The following is a 24,774-nucleotide window of genomic DNA, read 5'->3' on the forward strand; positions in this document are numbered from 1 at the left end:
CAGCTAAAGCTACAAGTTAGTGTAGTGCGACCTCTGCACAGTGTTCAGCTAAAGCTACAAGTTAGTGTAGTGCGTCCTCTGAACAGTGTTCAGCTAAAACTACAAGTTAGTGTAGTGCGACCTCTGCACAGTGTTCAGCTAAAGCTACAAGTTAGTGTAGTGCGTCCTCTGAACAGTGTTCAGCTAACACTACAAGTTAGTGTAGTGCGAGCTCTGTACAGTGTTCAGCTAAAGCTACCTGTAGAAGGTTGGTGGTGTTTTCCTGATCCTATCACTACCGCAGGCAGCTAAATAAGCTACAAGTTAGTTTTTTGCGAGCTTTGCACAGTGTTCACCTAAAGCTACATGTCGAAGGTTGGTGGTGTTTTCCTGATCCTATCACTACTGCAGGCAGCTAAATAAGGTACAAGTTAGTTTTTTGCGAGCTCTGCACAGTGTTCACCTAAAGCTACCTGTCGAAGGTTGGTGGTGTTTTCCTGATCCTATCACTACCACAGGCAGCTAAATAAGCTACAAGTTAGTTTTTTGCGAGCTCTGCACAGTGTTTACCTAAAGCTACCTGTAGAAGGTTGGTGGTGTTTTCCTGATCCTATCACTACCACAGGCAGCTAAATAAGCTACAAGTTAGTTTTTTGTGAGAAAAAGAAAAAGTGTAGCGCTATATTGTGCAAAAAAATGTGTCTTATATAACACCTGTGTGCATATCAAATACTAGGTCCTGCTAGACCCAGCAGGTGAACAGGTTGTTAATGGCCTGTATATGAAAAAATCAAGTGATCTAAATAGTCATTAGTATCAACATATAATATAGTGAAAACATGTGGATTGTGTATACACGATATGAATAATCGCAAACCCTTAGATCAAAAACACAAACATATATTTTGCGAATTGGGGTGGGGGTAAATGGCAAGTCCCTGGAGTATTGAACAGTTCATTCAATTTAACCAAAGAATCCTGGACCATATATGTAAATATCACAGTAGCATCTATTCCTGTTCTCAATAGACTTTTCCAATGCTTGACCCGACAAAAAAGTGATATAAAATGCCCTTACCGGACGAGGTGGACTCACAGGCCGTTGGCGGTGAGTCGTATGAGCTTGCACCGTTAGGTACGGTAAGGTTACAGTTGTCCTTGATCCATGACAAGAGGGTCCTGGAAGGGTTCCCAACCCCAAACGGTACCACGGATTTTTATAATGCAATAAAATTTCCTGGTAATCCAGAATTTACACTATGTGGAGCCTCTTTTCTCCTTATCCCCTTGTCTCAATTGCATGAGACCCAAACGTTCGCTGGAGGAGGAATCCGTGGTACCGTTTGGGGTTGGGAACCCTTCCAGGACCCTCTTGTCATGGATCAAGGACAACTGTAACCTTACCGTACCTAACGGTGCAAGCTCATACGACTCACCGCCAACGGCCTGTGAGTCCACCTCGTCCGGTAAGGGCATTTTATATCACTTTTTTGTCGGGTCAAGCATTGGAAAAGTCTATTGAGAACAGGAATAGATGCTACTGTGATATTTACATCTATGGTCCAGGATTCTTTGGTTAAATTGAATGAACTGTTCAATACTCCAGGGACTTGCCATTTACCCCCACCCCAATTCGCAAAATATATGTTTGTGTTTTTGATCTAAGGGTTTGCGATTATTCATATCGTGTATACACAATCCACATGTTTTCACTATATTATATGTTGATACTAATGACTATTTAGATCACTTGATTTTTTCATATACAGGCCATTAACAACCTGTTCACCTGCTGGGTCTAGCAGGACCTAGTATTTGATATGCACACAGGTGTTATATAAGACACATTTTTTTGCACAATATAGCGCTACACTTTTTCTTTTTCTCATCAAATAATACAATTAGTCTAATTGTTGGTGTTGGCTGCTTGGTTTTGTTTTGTTTGGTTGGCGCAGCAGATTTTCCTTATTTTATTCCTTAGTTTTTTGTGAGCTCTGCAAAGTGTTCACCTAAAGAAACCTGTAGAAGGTTGGTGGTTTTTCCTGATCCTATCACTACCGCAGGCAGCTAAATAAGCTACAAGTTAGTTTTTTGCGAGCTCTGCACAGTGTTCACTAAAGCTACCTGTCCAAGGTTGGTGGTGTTTTCCTGATGTTATCACTACCGCAGGCAGCTAAATAAGCTACAAGTTAGTTTTTTGCGAGCTCTGCACAGTGTTCAGCTAAAGCTACCTGTAGAAGGTTGGTGGTGTTCTCATACTACAGGCAGGCAGTTGATTTTGCTAGCTGCAGTATATATATATATATATATATATATATATATATATATATATATATATATACACATATATATCCCAGCTTAGTATGTCTGGAAGGCCAACAAGGAGAGGCAAACAGTCACAAGCCAATAAAAGAGTCCAAGCAGGCTCTGTGTCTAGAGGCAACAGTGCTGGTCGTGGAGACGGTGCATCCTCATAAGCACGTGGTCGTGGGACACGATTGGCCTTTTTGTCGGCAGCTGGCCGTGTTGAGCAACATGCGGAAGACTTGGTCGAGTGGATGACCAAGCCATCCTCATCCTCCTCATCCTCTCTCACCCATGCTCAGGGTACTTTGACTGGCAAAGCAGCTGCCAACGCGGCCTCTTCCCTCGGCTCAATGGCATCAGTGACTCCTTCCCTAGCCCCACCATGTTCTCCTGAGGAGTCCCTCGAACTGTTTGACCACAGTGTTGGGTGCATGCTCCAGGAGGATGCCCAGCGTTTAGAAGGCTCCGATGATGATACTGATCTAGATGAACGCAATAACGTGAGCACGAACAGAGGGGGTGCCCAAGAAGGACAGCAATCTAGCAGTCATGCTCCCCCTGCTGCAGCATACTGCCAGGTTTGCTCCAGTGATGAGGAGGGAGGTGATGATGAGGTCACTGACTCAACGTGGGTGCCTGATAGGAGAGAGGAGGAGGAGGAGGCACATCACCAACGAGGCAGGATGCCCTCCAGGGGCCAGCCTAAGGGCAGCACACTGACTGCATCACACCCAAAGCTCCGCATGTGCACGGCGCTGCTGTCTCTGTGCGTTATTCCAAAAGTTCTTTGGTGTGGGCCTTTTTTGAGATGAGTGCATCAGATCGCACCGCTGCTATTTGCAACATATGTCTCAAGCGTATCTGGCGTGGCCAAAACATCTCCCGCTTGGGCACCACATGCTTGACCAGACATATGTTGACCTGCCATGCAGTTCGTTGGCAAGCGTATCTAAAAGACCCACACCAAAGAACAAAGAGGACCTCTCCTTGCTCCTCATCAGCTGAGAGCTCCAACCCCACTATACCTTCAGTCCTCTCTGAGACCTGCACTAAGAGGAATGAAGGTGTAGAGTTAGGTGTGTCACAGCCAAGTACTTGTGGGCAATCTGCTTTTGGTACACCGACGTCGGATTGTACCAGGCAAATTTCCCTGCCCCAGCTGCTGCACCGCTGAAAGAAGTTCGCTCCCAGCCATCCACATGCCCAGCAGTTGAATGCTAGCTTGGCAAAATTGCTAGCACTTCAACTGCTGCCTTCTCAGTTGGTAGACTCTGACCCCTTCCGTGAGTTTGTGGAATGTGCGGTTCCTCAGTGGCAGGTACCCAAACGCCACTTTTTCTCACAGAAGGCGATTCTGGCTCTCTAGCGGCATGTGGAAGGCAATGTCTTGGCCTCGCTGGACAGGGCGGTCAGCGGTAAGGCGCATATTACCGCTGACTCATGGTCCAGCAGGCATGGACAAGGAAAGAGAGAAGTAGCGCCTCTAGTTAAAACTGCTTTATTAGATGCGGTAATAAGTACAATAGACACTTACATATCAGCAATGGCCGGTGCTCATGGTGAAAGAGAGGCGCTACTTCTCTCTTTTCTTTTCTTATGGATGACTCCAAGTTAACTTCATCCTAAGAAGAGCTGCCCTGTGCTGACTGTGACCTTCAACTTTTCAACCAGCTAACTACAGCCACCAAAGACTTATGTATGGACCCTTTGTTTAATGTTCCTTTTAGAATAACCTAGAGCTGTTTCTGCCTGACTGCTGTTACTCTATCAGGTACTCAGAGCGCCTTTCTTATATGTTGTCAGCAGGCATGGACAGGGACGTTACCTAAGTTTCACCGCGCATTGGGTGACTCTGCTGGCAGCTGGGAAGGATGCAGGACAAGGTGCAGTAGTGTTGGAGGTTGTTCCGCCACCACGCCTCCAAAATGCCACTACTAATGATTGTGACACACCTCTCTCCTCCACCCCCTCCTCTTCTTCTTCCTGGCAGACCTCCAAAAGGAGTTTAACCTGCCCAAGAACTGCCTAATCTGTGACATGCCCACCAGGTGGAACTCAACGTTGGCCATGCTGCAGCGGCTGCACACACAGCAGAGGGCCATCAATGAGTACCTGTGCGACTATGGCATCAGGACAGGGTCAGGGGAGCTTGTTTTTTTTTCCCCACGCCAGTGGGCCATGATCAGGGATGCATGCACTGTCCTGTCATTTGAGCAGGCCACGAGGATGGTGAGCAGTGACAGTGCATGCATCAGTGACACTGTCCCCCTTGTCCACCTGTTGGAGCACACGCTGCATTGAATAATGGACCGGGCACTTGAGGCAGAACAGAGGCAGGAAGAGGAGGACTTCCTTAGCTCTCAAGGCCCCCTTTATCCAGACAGTGTTTCTGCGTGCCCGCCGATCACACAGGAAGAGGACGAGGACGAGGAGGATGAGGATTGTGTCAGTATGGAGGTGGAGCCTGGCACTCAGCATCAGCAGCAGTCTTTAAGGGATCAGTCCCAAGAAACACATGGACTTGTACATGGCTGGGAGGAGGTGGCTGCGGACCATGTCGTCCTTAGTGACCCAGAGGACTCCGGACCGAATGCCTCAGCAAACCTACGCTGCATGGCATCCCTGATCCTGCAAAGCCTGCGTAAGGATCCTCGTATTCGTGGTATCAAGGAGAAGGACCAATACTGGCTGGCAACCCTCCTTGATCCACGTTACAAGGGTAAGGTTGCGGACCTTATCTTGCCATCGCAGACGGAGCAGAGGATGAAACATCTTCGGGAGGCCTTGCAGAAAGGTCTGTGCAACGCGTTCCCAAAGACAGGGAGGTTACAAACTCCTGTTTCTGGACAATGTGTTGCTGAGGCTTCGGTCAGTCAAAGAAGGAGCGGTGGAGAAGGTGGCCGTCTGACCGATGCGTTCAGACAATTTTTTGGTCCGCAGCCCCAAGGTATGATCGGTTCCAGCAACCATCGCCAGTGTCTGTTTTACATGGTGCAGGAATACCTAGGGGCAAGATCTGACTTGGACACCTTTCCCACCGAAAATCCTCTGGGTTACTGGGTCTTGAGGGTGGATCACTGGCCAGAGCTTGCACAGTATGCAATTGAGCTACTGGCCTGTCCTGCATCCAGCGTTCTTTCGGAACGCACATTCAGTGCTGCTGGAGGCTTTGTAACCGATCACAGGGTGCGTCTGTCCACCGACTTGGTCGATCGACTGACCTTCATAAAAATGAATCAGTCATGGATCACCTCCAGCTACCAAGCACCTGATGCTGATGTAACCAAATAATTTTTTTTGAAATCTCAGATCCCTTCAAAGACTGCCTATGCTGATGCTGAGTGACTATCCTGAGTAATTATCCTCTTCCTCCTCAATGATCACGCTGATAGCTTGTAAGAACATTTTTGGTTCTGGGCGCCACCACCAGTGCCTAAGGCCCAATTTTTCAGCCCCTGTTTAACAGGGGCCTGTAATTACAATTTTTGATGCAATACTTTGCAGCAGGGCTCATTTCTGCGTTCCAACTAGAGTATCTGTCAGGGGTTGCAGTGTTGTGGCACCAGTGCCTAAGGCCCAATTTTTCAGCCCCTGTCTAACAGGGGCATGTAATTACAATTTTTGATGCAATACTTTGCAGCAGGGCTCGTTTCTGCCTTCCAACTAGAGTATCTGTGAGGGGTTGCAGTGTTGTGGCACCAGCACCAGTGCCTAAGGCCCAATTTTTCAGCCCCTGTTCAACAGGGGCATGTAATTACAATTCTTGATCTAATATTTCATAGAAGGGCCCGTTTCTGCGCCCACCAAGAGCGAGTGAGGACTTACAGTGTTGTGGCACTAGCACCACCACCACCACCACCACCAAAGGCCCAATTTTTCTGCCCCTGTTAAACAGGTCATGTAATTACAGTTCTTGATCTAATATTTCACAGCAGGGCCCTGTGAGGGCTTACAGTGTTGTGGCCACAACAACACCTAAGGCCCAAATTTCTGCTGAGTATATAGGGCAGGCCCCTACTTTCAAACATCCAACTTACAAACGACTCCTACTTGCAAACAGAAGGAGACAACAGGAAGTGAGATGAAATTTACCCCTAGGAAGGGAAATTCTCTCCTGTAAGAGTTAATATGGTAAAAACATTTCTCCTTTCCACTGATGCTTTATCACCAATCCTTGTTTCACAAAAAAAACGAAATTTTCAAAAAACATTTGTCATTGGGACAAAAAGTGAGGTGAAATCTTCTGAAGAGGAGCACAGACAGCAAAACAAATGTCACAGGGGTGATAACCCTTCCCTATGTTTTCCAAAAAGCTTAAAATAGATTTTTTGGCTGGAGCTAAACACGTTAAAAATGTACCAGGTCAAAATTACAAACAGATTCTACAAACCTACAGTCCCTGTCTTGTTTGCACTGCCTGTATACTGCTGTTCAGAGTATATAGGGCCTGGTGGCCCCACGCCTTTCCTTTTTTTAATTTAGGTGCGGGGTTCCCCTTAATATCCATGCAAGACCCAAAGGGCCTGGTAATGGACTGGGGGGTACCCATGCTGTTTGTCTCACTGATTTTCATCCATATTGCCAAGACCCGACATTACATTAAAGCCGCAAGCAGTTTTAAATGACTTTTTTTCCTTTAAAAATGAAATTTTGTGCAGGGACTGTTCTAAACACGGGAAACACGGGCCACTTTACAGGCATACTATAGACAACCCCCAGGTACGATATTTAAAGGAATATTTCTTTTTTTTTTTTTTTTAACTTTAAGCATCATTAAAATCACTGCTCCCGAAAAAACGGCCGTTTTTAAAAGTTTTTTTTGCATTGATACATGTCCCCTGGGGCAGGACCCGGGTCCCCAAACCCTTTTTAGGACAATACCATGCAAATTAGCCTTTAAAATGAGCACTTTTGATTTTGAACGTTCGAGTCCCATAGACGTCAATGGGGTTCTAACGTTCGTGCGAATTTTCGGTCCGTTCGCAGGTTCTGGTGCGAACCGAACCGGGGGGTGTTCGGCTCATCCCTACTTGTCACCAGAGATGCAACGCTTACTTGTCACCAGATGCAGCTTGTTACTTGTCGTCACCAGAGATGCAGCGCTTACTTGTCACCAGATGCAGCTTGTTACTTGTCACCAGAGATGCAGCTTGTTATTTGTCACCAGATGCAGCTTGTTACTTGTCACTAGAGATGCAGTTTGTTACTTATTACCAGAGACACAGCTTGTTACTTGTCACCAGCTGCAGCTTGTTACTTGTCACCAGAGATGCAGCACTCAGTTGTCACCAGGTAGAGCTTGTTACTTGTCACCAGAGATGCAGCACTCACTTATCACCAGATGCAGCTTGTTACTTGTCACCAGAGATGCAGTTTGTTACTTGTCAGCAGAGATGCAGCGCTCACTTGTCACCAGATGCAGCTTGTTACTTATCACCAGAGATGCAGCACTCACTTGTCACCAGATGCAGCTTGTTACTTGTCACCAGAGATGCAGCACTCACTTGTCACCAGAGGCAGCTTGTTACTTGTCACCAGAGATGCAGCGCTCACTTGTCACCAGCCACAGCTTGTTACTTGTCACCAGAGATGCAGCGCTTACTTGTCACCAGATGCAGCTTGTTACATGTCACCAGAGATGCAGCGCTTACTTGTCACCAGATGTAGCTTGTTACTTGCCACCATAGATGCAGCGCTCACTTGTCACCAGATGCAGCTTGTTACTTGTCACCAGAGATGCAGTGCTCACTTGTCACCAGCTGCAGCTTGTTACATGTCACCAGAGATGCAGCGCTTACTTGTCACCAGATGCAGCTTGTTACTTGTCCCCAGAGATGCAGCGCTCACTTGTCACCAGATGCAGCTTGCTACTTGTCACCAGAGATACAGCGCTCACTTGCCACGAGATGCAGCACTCACTTGTCACCAGATGAAGCTTGTTAGTTGCCACCGGAAATGCAGCGCTCACTTGTCACCAGCTGCAGCTTGTTATTTGTCACCAGAGATGCAGCGCTCACTTGTCACCAGATGCAGCTTATTACTTGTCACCAGATGCAGCTTATTACTTGTCACCAGAGATGGAGCTTACTACTTTTCACCAGAGATGTAGCACTCACTTGTCACCAGATGCAACTTACTACTTGTCACAAGAGATGCAGCACTCACTTATCACCAGATGCAGCTTGTTACTTGTCACCAGAGATGCAGTTTGTAACTTGTCACCAGAGATGCAGCGCTCACTTGTCACCAGATGCAGCTTGTTACTTATCACCAGAGATGCAGCACTTACTTGTCACCAGATGCAGCTTGTTACTTGTCACCAGAGATGCAGCGCTTACTTGTCACCAGATGCAGCTTGTTACATGTCACCAGAGATGCAGCGCTTACTTGTCACCAGATGCAGCTTGTTACTTGCCACCAGAGATGCAGCGCTCACTTGTCACCAGATGCAGCTTGTTACTTGTCACCAGAGATGCAGCGCTCACTTGTCACCAGCTGCAGCTTGTTACATGTCACCAGAGATGCAGTGCTTACTTGTCACCAGATGCAGCTTGTTACTTGTCACCAGAGATGCAGCGCTCACTTGTCACTAGCTGCAGCTTGTTACTTGTCACCAGAGACGCAGCGCTCACTTGTCACCAGATGCAGCTTGTTACTTGTCACCAGAGATGCAGCGCTCACTTGTCACCAGATGCAGCTTGCTACTTGTCACCAGAGATGCAGCGCTCACTTGTCACCAGATGCAGCGCTCACTTGTCACCAGATGAAGCTTGTTAGTTGCCACCAGAAATGCAGCGCTCACTTGTCACCTGCTGCAGCTTGTTATTTGTCACCAGAGATGCAGCGCTCACTTGTCACCAGATACAGCTTATTACTTGTCACCAGATGCAGCTTATTACTTGTCACCAGAGATGCAGCTTGCTACTTTTCACCAGAGATGTAGCACTCACTTGTCACCAGATGCAGCTTACTACTTGCCACAAGAGACGCAGCGCTCACTTGTCACCAGATGCAGCTTGTTACTTGCCACCAGAAAGACAGCGCTTACTTGTCACCAGCTGCAGCTTGCTAATTGTCACCAGATGCCGCTTGCTACTTGTCACCAGAGATGCAGCTTGTTATTTGTTACCAGATGCAGCTTGTTACTTGTCACCAGAGATGCAGTTTGTTACTTGTCACCAGAGATGCAGCGCTCACTTGTCACCAGATGCAGCTTGTTACTTATCACCAGAGATGCAGCATTCACTTGTCACCAGATGCAGCTTGTTACTTGTCACCAGAGATGAAGCACTCACTTGTCACCAGATGCAGCTTGTTACTTGTCACCAGAGATGCAGCGCTCACTTGTCACCAGCTGCAGCTTGTTACTTGTCACCAGAGATGCAGCACTCACTTGTCACCAGCTGCAGCTTGTTACTTGTCACCAGAGATGCAGCGCTCACTTGTCACCAGATGCAGCTTGTTACATGTCACCAGAGATGCAGCGCTTACTTGTCACCAGATGCAGTTTGTTACTTGCCACCAGAGATGCAGCGCTCACTTGTCACCAGATGCAGCTTGCTACTTGTCACCAGAGATGCAGCGCTCACTTGTCACCAGATGCAGTGCTCACTTGTCACCAGATGAAGCTTGTTAGTTGCCACCAGAAATGCAGCGCTCACTTGTCACCAGCTGCAGCTTGTTACTTGTCACCAGAGATGCAGCACTCACTTATCACCAGATGCAGCTTGTTACTTGTCACCAGAGATGCAGTTTGTTACTTGTCACCAGAGATGCAGCACTCACTTGTCACCAGATGCAGCTTGTTACTTATCACCAGAGATGCAGCACTCACTTGTCACCAGATGCAGCTTGCTACTTGTCACCAGAGATGCAGCACTCACTTGTCACCAGATGCAGCTTGTTACTTGTCACCAGAGATGAAGTGCTCACTTGTCACCAGATTCAGCTTGTTACTTGTCACCAGAGATGCAGCGCTCACTTGTCACCAGCCGCAGCTTGTTACTTGTCACCAGAGATGCAGCGCTTACTTGTCACCAGATGCAGCTTGTTACATGTCACCAGAGATGCAGCGCTTAATTGTCACCAGATGTAGCTTGTTACTTGCCACCAGAGATGCAGCGCTCACTTGTCACTAGCTGCAGCTTGTTACATGTCACCAGAGATGCAGCGCTTACTTCTCACCAGATGCAGCTTGTTACTTGTCACCAGAGATGCAGCGCTCACTTGTCACTAGCTGCAGCTTGTTACTTGTCACCAGATGCAGCTTATTACTTGTCACCAGAGATGCAGCTTACTACTTTTCACCAGAGATGTAGCACTCACTTGTCACCAGATGCAGCTTACTACTTGTCACAAGATGCAGCACTCACTTATCACCAGATGCAGCTTGTTACTTGTCACCAGAGATGCAGTTTGTAACTTGTCACCAGAGATGCAGCGCTCACTTGTCACCAGATGCAGCTTGTTACTTATCATCAGAGATGCAGCACTCACTTGTCACCAGATGCAGCTTGTTACTTGTCACCAGAGATGCAGCGCTCACTTGTTACCAGATGCAGCTTGTTACTTGTCACCAGAGATGCAGCGCTCACTTGTCACCAGCCGCAGCTTGTTACTTGTCACCAGAGATGCAGCGCTTACTTGTCACCAGATGCAGCTTGTTACATGTCACCAGAGATGCAGCGCTTACTTGTCACCAGATGTAGCTTGTTACTTGCCACCAGAGATGCAGCGCTCACTTGTCACCAGATGCAGCTTGTTACTTGTCACCAGAGATGCAGCGCTCACTTGTCACCAGCTGCAGCTTGTTACATGTCACCAGAGATGCAGCACTTACTTGTCACCAGATGCAACTTGTTACTTGTCACCAGAGATGCAGCGCTCACTTGTCACTAGCTGCAGCTTGTTACTTGTCCCCAGAGACGCAGCGCTCACTTGTCACCAGATGCAGCTTGTTACTTGTCACCAGAGATGCAGCGCTCACTTGTCACCAGATGCAGCTTGCTACTTGTCACCAGAGATGCAGCGCTCACTTGTCACCAGATGCAGTGCTCACTTGTCACCAGATGCAGTGCTCACTTGTCACCAGATAAGCTTGTTAGTTGCCACCAGAAATGCAGCGCTCACTTGTCACCAGCTGCAGCTTGTTATTTGTCACCAGAGATGCAGCGCTCACTTGTCACCAGATGCAGCTTATTACTTGTCACCAGATGCAGCTTATTACTTGTCACCAGAGATGCAGCTTGCTACTTTTCACCAGAGGTGTAGCACTCACTTGTCACCAGATGCAGCTTACTACTTGTCACAAGAGACGCAGCACTCACTTGTCACCAGATGCAGCTTGTTACTTGCCACCAGAAAGACAGCGCTCACTTGTCACCAGATGCAGCTTGTTACTTGCCACCAGAAAGGCAGCACTCACTTGTCACCAGCTGCAGCTTGCTACTTGTCACCAGATGCAGCTTGCTAGTTGTCACCAGAGATGCAGCTTGTTATTTGTTACCAGATGCAGCTTGTTACTTGTCACCAGAGATGCAGTTTGTTACTTGTCACCAGAGATGCAGCGCTCACTTGTCACCAGATGCAGCTTGTTACTTATCACCAGAGATGCAGCACTCACTTGTCACCAGATGCAGCTTGTTACTTGTCACCAGAGATGAAGCACTCACTTGTCACCAGATGCAGCTTGTTACTTGTCACCAGAGATGCAGCACTCACTTGTCACCAGCTGCAGCTTGTTACTTGTCACCAGAGATGCAGCTCCTACTTGTCACCAGATGCAGCTTGTTATATGTCACCAGAGATGCAGCGCTTACTTGTCACCAGGTGCAGCTTGTTACTTGCCACCAGAGATGCAGCGCTCACTTGTCACCAGATGCAGCTTGTTACTTGTCACCAGAAATGCAGCGCTCACTTGTCACCAGATGCAGCTTGCTACTTGTCACTAGAGATGCAGCGCTCACTTGTCACCAGATGCAGTGTTCACTTGTCACCAGGTGAAGCTTGTTAGTTGCCACCAGAAATGCAGCGCTCACTTGTCACCAGCTGCAGCTTGTTACTTGTCACCAGAGATGCAGCGCTCACTTGTCACCAGATGCAGCTTATTACTTGTCACTAGATGCAGCTTATTACTTGTCACCAGAGATGCAGCTTGCTACTTTTCACCAGAGATGTAGCACTCACTTGTCACCAGATGCAGCTTGCTACTAGTCACTAGAGACACAGCGCTCACTTGTCACCAGATGCAGCTTGTTACTTGCCACCAGAAAGGCAGCACTCACTTGTCACTGGCTGCAGCTTGCTACTTGTCACCAGATGCAGCTTACTACTTGTCACCAGAGATGCATCGCTCACTTGCCACCAGAAATGCAGCGCTCACTTGTCACCAGCTGCAGCTTGTTACTTGTCACCAGAGATGCAGCGCTCACTTGTCACCAGATGCAGCTTGTAAGACCCCATACACACTATACAACTTTTGTCTGATTTCCTTTAGATTTACCAAAACCATTTAGTGCAAGGGCCTTCTGATTCCATACAAATGGAAACTCTTAAGGTTTGACCTCATATTATATGGTTTTGGTAAATCTGAAGGAAAAATCGACAGAAAATTGGATAGTGTGTATCCAGCTTTACTTGTCACCAGAGATGCAGTTGGCTACTTGTCACCAGAGATTAGGGATGAGCTTCGTGTTCGAGTCGAACCCATGTTCGACTCGAACATCGGCTGTTCGATCGTTCGTCGAATTGCGAACGATATGGGCCGTTCGCGCCAAATTCGTGTGGCGCGTCACGGCCCATAATTCACTGCGGCATCGCAGTGCATTGCTGGCTGATGATTGGCCAAGCATGCACTATGACCCGCATGCTTGGCCAATCACAGCGCCGTCAGTAGAGAGAGCTGTAATTGGCCAAAGCCAGGGTGGCTTTGGCCAATTATGGCTCAGGGGATTTAGTACACACCCCACACTATATAAGGCCGCCTGCACGGCGGCCCTGTGTAGTGTGTGTTCCGGTGTGCTGAGAGATAGAGAGAGAGAGAGACAGTGTCATTTGATTTGAGTTAGATAGATTAGGCAGAACAGTCAGTCAGTTAGCTGCACTTACAGTGTATTGTGTATATATATGCATCCCAGGTGTTGCATATATATATATACACTGTATTCAGTTTAGCTAGATCCGTTCCTGTTATCTTCTATCTAGACTATTTACATTTAATGCAGTGCGTCCTGCTCACAGTGTTCAGCTAGATCCGTTCCTGCTATTTACATTTAGTGCAGTGCGTCCTGCTCACAGTGTTCAGCTAGATCCGTTCCTGTTATCTTCTAGACTATTTACATTTAGTGCAGTGCGTCCTGCTCACAGTGTTCAGCTAGATCCGTTCCTGCAATTTACATTTAGTGCAGTGCGTCCTGCTCACAGTGTTCAGCTAGATCCGTTCCTGCTATTTACATTTAGTGCAGTGCGTCCTGCTCACAGTGTTCAGCTAGATCCGTTCCTGCTATTTACATTTAGTGCAGTGCGTCCTGCTCACAGTGTTCAGCTAGATCCGTTCCTGCTATTTACATTTAGTGCAGTGCGTCCTGCTCACAGTGTTCAGCTAGATCCGTTCCTGCTATTTACATTTAGTGCAGTGCGTCCTGCTCACAGTGTTCAGCTAGATCCGTTCCTGCTATTTACATTTAGTGCAGTGCGTCCTGCTCACAGTGTTCAGCTAGATCCGTTCCTGCTATTTACATTTAGTGCAGTGCGTCCTGCTCACAGTGTTCAGCTAGATCCATTCCTGTTATCTTCTAGACTATTTACATTTAGTGCAGTGCGTCCTGCTCACAGTGTTCAGCTAGATCCGTTCCTGTTATTTACATTTAGTGCAGTGCGTCCTGCTCACAGTGTTCAGCTAGATCCGTTCCTGCTATTTACATTTAGTGCAGTGCGTCCTGCTTACAGTGTTCAGCTAGATCCGTTCCTGCTATTTACATTTAGTGCAGTGCGTCCTGCTCACAGTGTTCAGCTAGATCCGTTCCTGTTATCTTCTAGACTATTTACATTTAGTGCAGTGCGTCCTGCTCACAGTGTTCAGCTAGATCCGTTCCTGTTATTTACATTTAGTGCAGTGCGTCCTGCTCACAGTGTTCAGCTAGATCCGTTCCTGCTATTTACATTTAGTGCAGTGCGTCCTGCTCACAGTGTTCAGCTAGAGCCGTTCCTGCTATTTACATTTAGTGCAGTGCGTCCTGCTCACAGTGTTCAGCTAGATCCGTTCCTGTTATCTTCTAGACTATTTACATTTAGTGCAGTGCGTCCTGCTCACAGTGTTCAGCTAGATCCGTTCCTGCTATTTACATTTAGTGCAGTGCGTCCTGCTCACAGTGTTCAGCTAGATCCGTTCCTGCTATTTACATTTAGTGCAGTGCGTCCTGCTCACAGTGTTCAGCTAGATCCGTTCCTGCTATTTACATTTAGTGCAGTGCGTCCTGCTCACAGTGTTCAGCTAGATCCGTTCCTGTTATCTTCTAGACTATTTACATTTAGTGCAGTGCGTCCTGCTCACAGTGTTCAGCTAGATCCGTTCCTGTTATTTACATTTAGTGCAGTGCGTCCTGCTCACAGTGTTCAGCTAGATCCGTTCCTGTTATCTTCTAGACTATTTACATTTAGTGCAGTGCGTCCTGCTCACAGTGTTCAGCTAGATCCGTTCCTGTTATCTTCCTACTGACAGGCAGGCTTGTCTGGTTACAGTATATAAAGCTACCTGAAGAAAATTACAGGTGTTCTATTTGATCCTATTAGTACCACGGTCAGGCAGCTAGACTATTTACATTTAGTACAGTGCGTCCTGCTCACAGTGTACAGCTAGATCCGTTCCTGTTATCTTCCTACTGACAGGCAGGCTTGTCTGGTTACAGTATATAAAGCTACCTGAAGAAAATTACAGGTGTTCTATTTGATCCTATTAGTACCACGGTCAGGCAGCTAGACTATTTACATTTAGTACAGTGCGTCCTGCTCACAGTGTTCAGCTAGATCCGTTCCTGTTATCTTCCTACTGACAGGCAGGCTTGTCTGGTTACAGTATATAAAGCTACCTGAAGAAAATTACAGGTGTTCTATCCCAGCTTAGTGCAGCTACAGGCCATTAGTATGTCTGGAAGGCCAAGAAGGAGAGGCAGACAGTCACAAGCCAATAAGAGAGGGCAAGCAGGCTCTGTGTCTAGTGCTGGTCGTGGAGACGGTGCATCCTCATCAGCACGTGGCCATGGGACACGCTTGGCCTTTTTTTCGGCAGCTGGCCGTGTTGAGCTGCAACATGCGGAAGACTTGGTCGAGTGGATGACCAAGCCGTCCTCATCCTCCTCATCCTCTCTCACCCATGCCCAGGGTGCTTTGTCTGGCAAAGCAGCGGCCTCTTCCCTCAGCTCAATGTCATCAGTGACTCCTTCCCTAGCTCCACCGTGTCCTCATGAGGATTCCCTCGAACTGTTTGACCACAGTGTTGGGTACATGCTCCAGGAGGATGCCCAGCGTTTGGAAGGCTCTGATGACGATACTGAGCTCGATGAAGGCAGTAACATGAGCACGGACAGAGGGGGTGCCCAAGAAGGACAGCAATCTGGCAGTCATGCTCCCCCTGCTGCAGCATACTGCCAGGTTTGCTCCAGTGATGAGGAGGGAGGGGAAGATGAGGTCACTGACTCAACGTGGGTGCCTGATAGGAGAGAGGAGGAGGAGGAGGAGGAGGAGGAGGCGGCGGCACATCACCAACGAGGCAGGATGCCCTCCAGGGGCCAGCCTAAGGGCAGCACATTGACTGCATCACACCCCAAAGCTCCACATGTGCAGGGCACTGCAGTCTCTGCGCGTTATTCAAAAAGTTCTTTGGTGTGGGCCTTTTTTGAGACGAGTGCATCAGATCGCACCGCTGCTATTTGCAACATATGTCTCAAGCGTATCTCGCGTGGCCAAAACATCTCCCGCTTGGGTACCACATGCTTGACCAGACATATGTTGACCTGCCATGCAGTTCGTTGGCAAGCGTATCTAAAAGACCCACACCAAAGAACAAAGAGGATCTCTCCTTGCTCCTCATCAGCTGAGAGCTCCAACCCCACTAGACCTTCAGTCCTCTCTGAGACCTGCAGTGAGAGGAATGAAGGTGTAGAATTAGGTGTGTCACAGCCAAGTACTTGTGGGCAATCTGCTTTTGGTACACCGACGTCAGATTGTACCAGGCAAATTTCCCTGCCCCAGCTGCTGCACCGCCGAAAGAAGTTTGCTCCCAGCCATCCACATGCCCAGCGGTTGAATGCTAGCTTGGCAAAATTGCTAGCACTTCAACTGCTGCCTTTTCAGTTGGTAGACTCTGCCCCCTTCCGTGAGTTTGTGGAATGTGCGGTTCCTCAGTGGCAGGTACCCAAACGCCACTTTTTCTCACGGAAGGCGATTCTGGCTCTCTACCGGCATGTGGAAGGCAATGTCCATGCCTCGCTGGACAGGGCGGTCAGCGGTAAGGTGCATATTACCGCTGACTCATGGTCCAGCAGGCATGGACAGGGACGTTACCTAAGTTTCACGGCGCATTGGGTGACTCTGCTGGCAGCTGGGAAGGATGCAGGACAAGGTGCAGTAGTGTTGGAGGTTGTTCCGCCACCACGCCTCCAAAATGCTGATTGTGACACACCTCTCTCCTCCACCCCCTCCTCTTCTTCTTCCTCCATGGCCTCTTCCTCGGAACCAGCGGTGCTCCGTAGGCGTTCAAGGGGCTACGCAAGTACGCAGGCCAAAAGATGCCATGCGGTGCTTGAGCTGGTGTGCTTGGGGGACAGGAGCCACACTGGGGCAGAGGTTCTGTCAGCTCTGCAGGGGCAGGTTCAGAGGTGGTTGACGCCACGCCAACTTAAGGCAGGAATGGTGGTTTGCGACAATGGCACCAACCTCCTCTCTGCCCTCCGACAGGGACAAATGACCCATGTGCCCTGTTTGGCTCACGTCCTTAACTTGGTGGTGCAGCGGTTCTTGGGCAGGTACCCGGGCTTACAGGATGTCCTGAGGCAGGCCAGGAAAGTCTGTGTGCATTTCCGCCGGTCATATAATGCCAGTGCTCGGCTGACGGACCTCCAAAAGGAGTTTAACCTGCCCAAGAACCGCCTAATCTGTGACATGCCCACCAGGTGGAACTCAACGTTGGCCATGCTGCAGCGGCTGCACACGCAGCAGAGGGCCATCAATGAGTACCTGTGCGACTATGGCACCAGGACAGGGTCAGGGGAGCTTGGTTTTTTTTCCCCACGCCAGTGGGCCATGATCAGGGATGCATGCACTGTCCTGTCACCATTCGAGGAGGCCACGAGGATGGTGAGCAGTGACAGTGCATGCATCAGTGACACTGTCCCCCTTGTCCACCTGTTGGAGCACACGCTGCGTGGAATAATGGACAGGGCACTTGAGGCAGAACAGAGGCAGGAAGAGGAGGACTTCCTTAGCTCTCAAGGCCCCCTTTATCCAGACAGTGTTCCTGCGTGCCCGCCGATCACACAGGAAGAGGACGAGGAGGAAGAGGAGGAGGAGGAGGAGGAAGATTGTGTCAGTATGGAGGTGGAGCCTGGCACTCAGCATCAGCAGCAGTCTTTAAGGGATCAGTCCCAAGAAACACATGGACTTGTACGTGGCTGGGAGGAGGTGGCTGCGGACCATGTCGTTCTTAGTGACCCAGAGGACTCCGGACCGAATACCTCAGCAAACCTACGCTGCATGGCCTCCCTGATCCTGCAAAGCCTGCGTAAGGATCCTCGTATTCGTGGTATCAAGGAGAAGGACCAATACTGGCTGGCAACCCTCCTTGATCCACGTTACAAGGGTAAGGTTGCGGACCTTATCTTGCCATCGCAGAGGGAGCAGAGGATGAAACATCTTCGGGAGGCCTTGCAGAAAGGTCTGTGCAACACGTTCCCAGAGACTGGGAGGTTAAAAACTCCTGTTTCTGGACAACGTGTTGCTGAGGCTTCGGTCAGTCAAAGAAGGAGCGGTGGAGAAGGTGGCCGTCTGACCGATGCGTTCAGACAATTTTTTGGTCCGCAGCCCCAAGGTATGATCGGTTCCAGCAACCATCGCCAGCGTCTGTTTTACATGGTGCAGGAATACCTAGGGGCAAGATCAGACTTGGACACCTTTCCCACCGAAAATCCTCTGGGTTACTGGGTCTTGAGGATGGATCACTGGCCAGAGCTTGCACAGTATGCAATTGAGCTACTGGCCTGTCCTGCATCCAGCGTTCTTTCGGAACGCACATTCAGTGCTGCTGGAGGCGTGGTAACCGATCACAGGGTGCGTCTGTCCACCGACTCGGTCGATCGGCTGACCTTCATAAAAATGAATGAGTCTTGGATCACCACCAGCTACCAAGCACCTGATGCTGATGTAACCGAATAATTTTTTTTGAAATCTCAGATCCCTTCAAAGACTGCCTATGCTGATGCTGAGTGACTATCCCTGAGTAATTATCCTCTTCCTCCTCAATCATCACGCTGATAGCTTGTAAGAACATTTTTGGTTCTGGGCGCCACCACCAGTGCCTAAGGCACAATTTTTCAGCCCCTGTTTAACAGGGGCGTGTAATTACAATTTTTGATGTAATACTTTGCAGCAGGGCTCGTTCCTGCATTCCAACTAGAGTGTCTGTGAGGGGTTGCAGTGTTGTGGCACCAGGACCAGTGCCTAAGGCCCAATTTTTCTGCCCCTGTCTAACAGGGGCGTGTAATTACAATTTTTGATGCAATACTTTGCAGCAGGGCTCGTTCCTGCGTTCCAACTAGAGTGTCTGTGAGGGGTTGCAGTGTTGTGGCACCAGCACCAGTGCCTAAGGCCCAATTTTTCTGCCCCTGTCTAACAGGGGCGTGTAATTACAATTTTTGATGCAATACTTTGCAGCAGGGCTCGTTCCTGCATTCCAACTAGAGTGTCTGTGAGGGGTTGCAGTGTTGTGGCACCAGAACCAGTGCCTAAGGCCCAATTTTTCTGCCCCTGTCTAACAGGGGCGTGTAATTACAATTTTTGAAGCAATACTTTGCAGCAGGGCTCGTTCCTGCGTTCCAACTAGAGTGTCTGTGAGGGGTTGCAGTGTTGTGGCACCAGCACCAGTGCCTAAGGCCTAATTTTTCAGCTCCTGTTCAACAGGGGCATGTAATTACAATTCTTGATCTAATATTTCACAGCAGGGCCCTGTGAGGGCTTACAGTGTTGTGGCCACAGCAACACCTAAGGCCCAAATTTCTGCTGAGTATATAGGGCAGGACCCTACTTTCAAACATCTAACTTACAAACGACTCCTACTTGCAAACGGAAGGAGACAACAGGAAGTGAGATGAAATCTACCCCTAGGAAGGGAAAATTCTCTCCTGTAAGAGTTAATATGGGAAAACAATTTCTCCTTTCCACTGATGCTTTCCAATCCTTGTTCCACAAAAAAACCCAAATTTTCAAAAAAGATTTTTCATTGGGACAAAAAAGTGAGGTGAAATCTTCTGAAGAGGAGGAAAGACAGCAAAACAAATGTCACAGGGGTGATAACCCTTCCCTATGTTTTCCAAAAAGCTTAGAAAAGATTTTTTGGCTGGAGCTAAACACGTTAAAAATGTTCAAAATTACAAACAGATTCTACTTAACAACAAACCTACAGTCCCTGTCTTGTTTGCACCGCCTGTATACTGCTGTTCAGAGTATATAGGGCCTGGTGGCCCCACACCTTTCCTTATTTTAATTTGGGTGCGGGGTTCCCCTTAATATCCATACAAGACCCAAAGGGCCTGGTAATGGACTGGGGGGTACCCATGCCGTTTGTCTCACTGATTTTCATCCATATTGCCATGACCCGACATGACATTAAACCCGCAAGCAGTTTTAAATGAGATTTTTTCCTTTAAAAATGACATTTGGTGCAGGGACTGTTCTAAACATGGGAAACACGCGTCACTTTACAGGCATACTATAGACACCCCCCAGGTACGATATTTAAAGGAATATTTCACTTTTTTTTTTTTTACTTTAAGCATCATTAAAATCACTGCTCCCGAAAAAACGGCCGTTTTTAAAAGTTTTTTTTGCATTGATACATGTCCCCTGGGGTAGGACCCGGGTCCCCAAACCCTTTTTAGGACAATACCATGCAAATTAGCCTTTAAAATGAGCACTTTTGATTTCGAACGTTCGAGTCCCATAGACGTCAATGGGGTTCTAACGTTCGTGCGAACTTTCGGTCCGTTCGCGGGTTCTGGTGCGAACCGAACCGGGGGGTGTTCGGCTCATCCCTACCAGAGATGAAGCTTGTTACTTTGCCACCAGAGATGCAGCACTCACTTGTCACCAAGATGCAGCTTGCCACCAGATTATGAGCCCTCCGTGCTCCTGTAACGTCAGAGCCGCCGCTAGAAGTCCGGGGTCGGCTCCGATGATATTGGTGGGAAGTAAAAAAACTGGCAGCCACTCAGAACAAGAACCTGAGGATAGTGGAGATCCCTGTAGTTGCAGTGCCTACTAAAGTGATTTCCAGCTTCTAGGGGGATCTCACAGGTATGGTATATGCTTAGTTACATTGGTCCAAGCTGGACCAATGTTACTATGGAAAAATTGCCATGTCTATAATTCTTCTTTATAGTGGAGGTTCACACAAAAATTGAACCTCCGCTTTTTGGAAACCCCCCCCCCCCCGGTGTCACATTTGGCACCTTTCAGGGGGGAGGGGGGTGCAGATACCTGTCTATGCCTCTTCCCGTCCCCACCGCGCTGTCTGCTGGGACACACACGGGTCTCAGAGACAGCGGGGATCAGTTAGGAAGCGCAGCACAACTCGCGCATGCGCAGTAGGGAACCGGGAAGTGAAGCCGCAGCACTTCACTTCCTCATTCCCTTACAGAGAATGGCGGCGGCAGCACTCGAGGACCGAGGGACGATTAGGTCTCGGGTGCCGACTTCGCTGGACCCTGGGACAGGTGAGTGTCCTTATTTTAAGTCAGCAGCTGCAGTATTTGTAGCTGCTGACTTTTAATTTTTTTTTTTTCGTGGGACTCCCTCTTTAAGCTCCGTGGACATCTTTGTGTAGGTGTTGGCACACGCATTCCAGGGGTAAAGCAGCTCATTCATTTCAATGGGCTGCTCCACCTGCGGGAAACATGGAGAAAGAATTCTCCGACCCTTTTTTGAAATCGCACTGTACTGGATTGCATGGTGCTTTGGCATTATGTGGTTTGGTGTGGGCAAAATCACGCCAGCTGATGCATTGGGGTGCTATTAAGGACTAATGGCTTCCCTGCACGTTTGCTAAAATGCAGCAAGTATCTTTGCAGGTTGGGAGCATGCACTTTCCCCACCCACAGAGATGTGAACCTAGACTTAACCTTTTCCATAATATACAAGAATAGTTGAAGAAATGGTTTGGCTGGTGGTTTGCCTAAATCACTAGTTACTTTTCCCTTGTTTCTTTCCTGTTACATTTAAGACCTTTCTATTGTCATTTGCTTCCCTCTAGTGGTACATGATTTGATTGTAGCCGTATTAGTGCAATTGTGACAGAGAAAATTGAGTACTGTCCGTGATACTTTTTTTATTTGCACTAACATACAATTTTTCAGGACAAGCTTTCGGGGTATGTCCCCTTCTTCATCACCTTGAAGAAGGGGACATACCCCAAAAGCTTGTCCTGAAAAATTGTATGTTAGTACAAATAAAAAAAGTATCACGGACAGTACTCAATTTTCTCTAGTGGTACAAAAAGCATACTTACCTGACACAAGATGAATTGCTAGATAATGAGTTTGTTTTGTAGGTTCATTCGTTTAGTTATATCATTTGTTTTTGCTCCAGGGCTTAATGGGATCCCTATATGTATTGTGAATGATGACTGGTCGGTCACCTCCCCTCTGTATCCTCATCCTATGATAAAGAACCAGCTCCCTACTAACCTGCTGGGGGTTCCCAGTCTGCCTATAGGAGATCCACGTAGTAACAAAGTTCCATATCTGGCTTCGGGTGAGTGTAAAATAAAATATGTCAGTACAATGTATATAAAAGAAAAAATGGCATTTCATGCCAATGGAATCATGGCAATAAATGTTTGTTAATAATTTTAGAATTTACTTGTAAAGATGTCTGTGTTAGTTTAGCAAAAAAATTGTATTTAAATACTGGTAGAGATAAAATATATACAGTATGATTGAGGCCTTATTCACATTGGTGTACTTAAAGTGTTTGTTACCTCAACATTTCATAATCCCGATATGTGCCTGTTGTACCATGTACTTGTATGAGAAAGTATCCTGTTCTCTTTGTATTGCTTCTTTTGTGTGAAATCCCTGGTGTTCCTGCCATTCCCTCTGCTCTCCTATTAAAAACTGACCACACTAAGCAGGAGAACACACCGTGGTCAGTTCTCTAGCTATGCTGGGAACTCAGCCTGCTCTCCTCCAATGATCAGACTTGTCTTGACACCCCCCCCTCCTTCACAGCCTTTCACTGGGAAGTTCAGTGTGCTGCTGCTTTTCCTCCCCTGCTCTTATGCAGCTGAGAACAGAGGCAATGTGATCACTTATAAAAAAGGGGGAAAAAGGTATTTTTTTTATACAGCATCTATACACGAATGTTTTGCCTTTCTATTTTAAACTTCATGAGTTGTTTTACAAGGAGATCGTTTACAATCACTTTCAGTGTACATCTGTGTGAAGTAGCGTGCAGCTGCTAGCAGATGGAGGTGTATGTCCTTGAATGCACGCTGTCTGCATTCACACACCTTCACCTCCATGGCTCTCAGCTTGGGACTAGCGGCTGTGTCCATGCAGCTGCTGTGTCCCAATAGACATGAATGGGACTACCTGTACATAGATGCATGGAACACCTGTGCATCACATGTGGGTAAACACAGACCTTCGCACCGATGTAAGCTTATGTACACTCGGGTGAACGGGGCTTTATTGTCACTGAAGTTTGGTATACAAGAGTAATATTTAAAATAGTAAAGAATAACCAGTATTGAAAGAATTCAGGACACAGTAGTGATGCTGTGGCCAGCAGGACAGGAGGATCCACAGCACCCAGCAGATGACCAGGTATTATCCAACACACCCATGTCAGATAGCAATATTGCTTCTAGCTCTTCAAGAGAGCAAAGATTTTGTGAATCATTACCTTTTATGGTAAGTATTGAACTTTAAACTTCTTATTTAAAGTGTTTGTAAAGTCATGATAATGGTATTAACCATGGCTTGTTACCTGCTATGCCAATAACCCCACCCCCCTTTCATCTAATGACCATACCACACATAACTGGGGTAAATTGGTTGTAGCAGCCGTTTTATTAACCAAATATATAAATATCCAATAAATAACATATCAATAACCTTTTGAACATAATATACAGTTTATTAACGATAATGGAGTCCAAGGTTCCAGTAGGCATAAACCAGAACCATACCGGCTAGTCACTTCTAAGGCCTCCAGTCACAAACCACTAACTAGCAGGTACCCATACACCAACTGGAAGCCGTTCCTCAGACAGGTCCCTACACCATACCTTTTAAGTGCCCATATGACCTAAAAGGACCTTGCACCCTGCCGAGTGCACCACCTTTTCTCAGGGATGCTCCAGTCCCCAAAACAAAACTGGAAAATTACCAACATGTAGGGCGGAAAAGTGGGAAGCTGTTCCTCTCTCTTCCCCTTCTGACTGAAGCCACCCCCCTTCCTCGTCCTGTGTCACTTCCCCCCAAAGCTCCGCCCCCATCTCCATAACCCATTCGCACACCGCCTAACAATTCCCTGACATGCCCCCTCTTCCCTCAACTCTCGGTACCTAAAGCCCCATTAACCCCTGTCATGCCAGGCCCTCCATTATGGCCTTGGGGTTGTACTCCGGGCCTCTCTAAAGTGACTTTGCCTGTGTGTAATGCAGATATCCAGCCATTACCAAAACTCTATGTGTTCATTAGAAATGAAAAGGACAAATACCGTTTCTGACACCGCAGCTGTGCAGTCACGTGATCCCCCCATGCTGGCCGGCTCCGATCTATGGAGAGAAGCGAAAGGGGCAGAGATTCCCCTGCGATGTCAGCCAGCCAGCAGAGGGGAATCTCCGCCCCTCCTACTTTTCTCCATAGATCGGGCTGGCCAGCACGGGGGGATCACGTGACTGCACAGCTGCGATTTTAGAAACGTATTTCGCCTTTTCATTTCTAACGAATACATAGAGTTTTGGTAATGGCTGAATATCTGCATTACATACATTGAAATGTGCTGCATTATGCAGCGGAATAGAGGCAGGAGGGGTAGGGAGGAAACGCTCTCATGCGGAAAGGAAGGGAGGGGGTAGAGACTGTCAGAGGAGAGACAAGGGCTGCGGATGATGGAGACATGTAACCTGACCACGGTAGTCAGAGCTCAGCAGCCTTGATTATCTTGGTCAGCAGAGGCAGGCGGGCTCAGGAAATGGTAGGATCAACCGGGTTTATT

At 47.9% G+C, this 24,774-nt stretch overlaps 1 protein-coding gene across 3 annotated transcripts in view; it reads left to right on the forward strand.

Moving 5' to 3' along the window:
* The window catches only part of TBATA (thymus, brain and testes associated), a 76,069-nt gene that overhangs the window by 26,703 nt on the left and 24,592 nt on the right, over window positions 1-24,774 (forward strand). For all 3 annotated transcript variants that reach the window (XM_073596709.1, XM_073596710.1, XM_073596711.1), the window contains exon 4: window positions 22,138-22,302. In XM_073596709.1, coding sequence (XP_073452810.1) covers window positions 22,138-22,302 — 165 coding nt within the window. The remainder of the gene's footprint in view (window positions 1-22,137; window positions 22,303-24,774) is intronic.

Source organism: Aquarana catesbeiana, linkage group LG08 (assembly GCF_042186555.1).
Source record: "Aquarana catesbeiana isolate 2022-GZ linkage group LG08, ASM4218655v1, whole genome shotgun sequence".
Classification (NCBI taxonomy): Eukaryota; Metazoa; Chordata; class Amphibia; order Anura; family Ranidae; genus Aquarana; species Aquarana catesbeiana.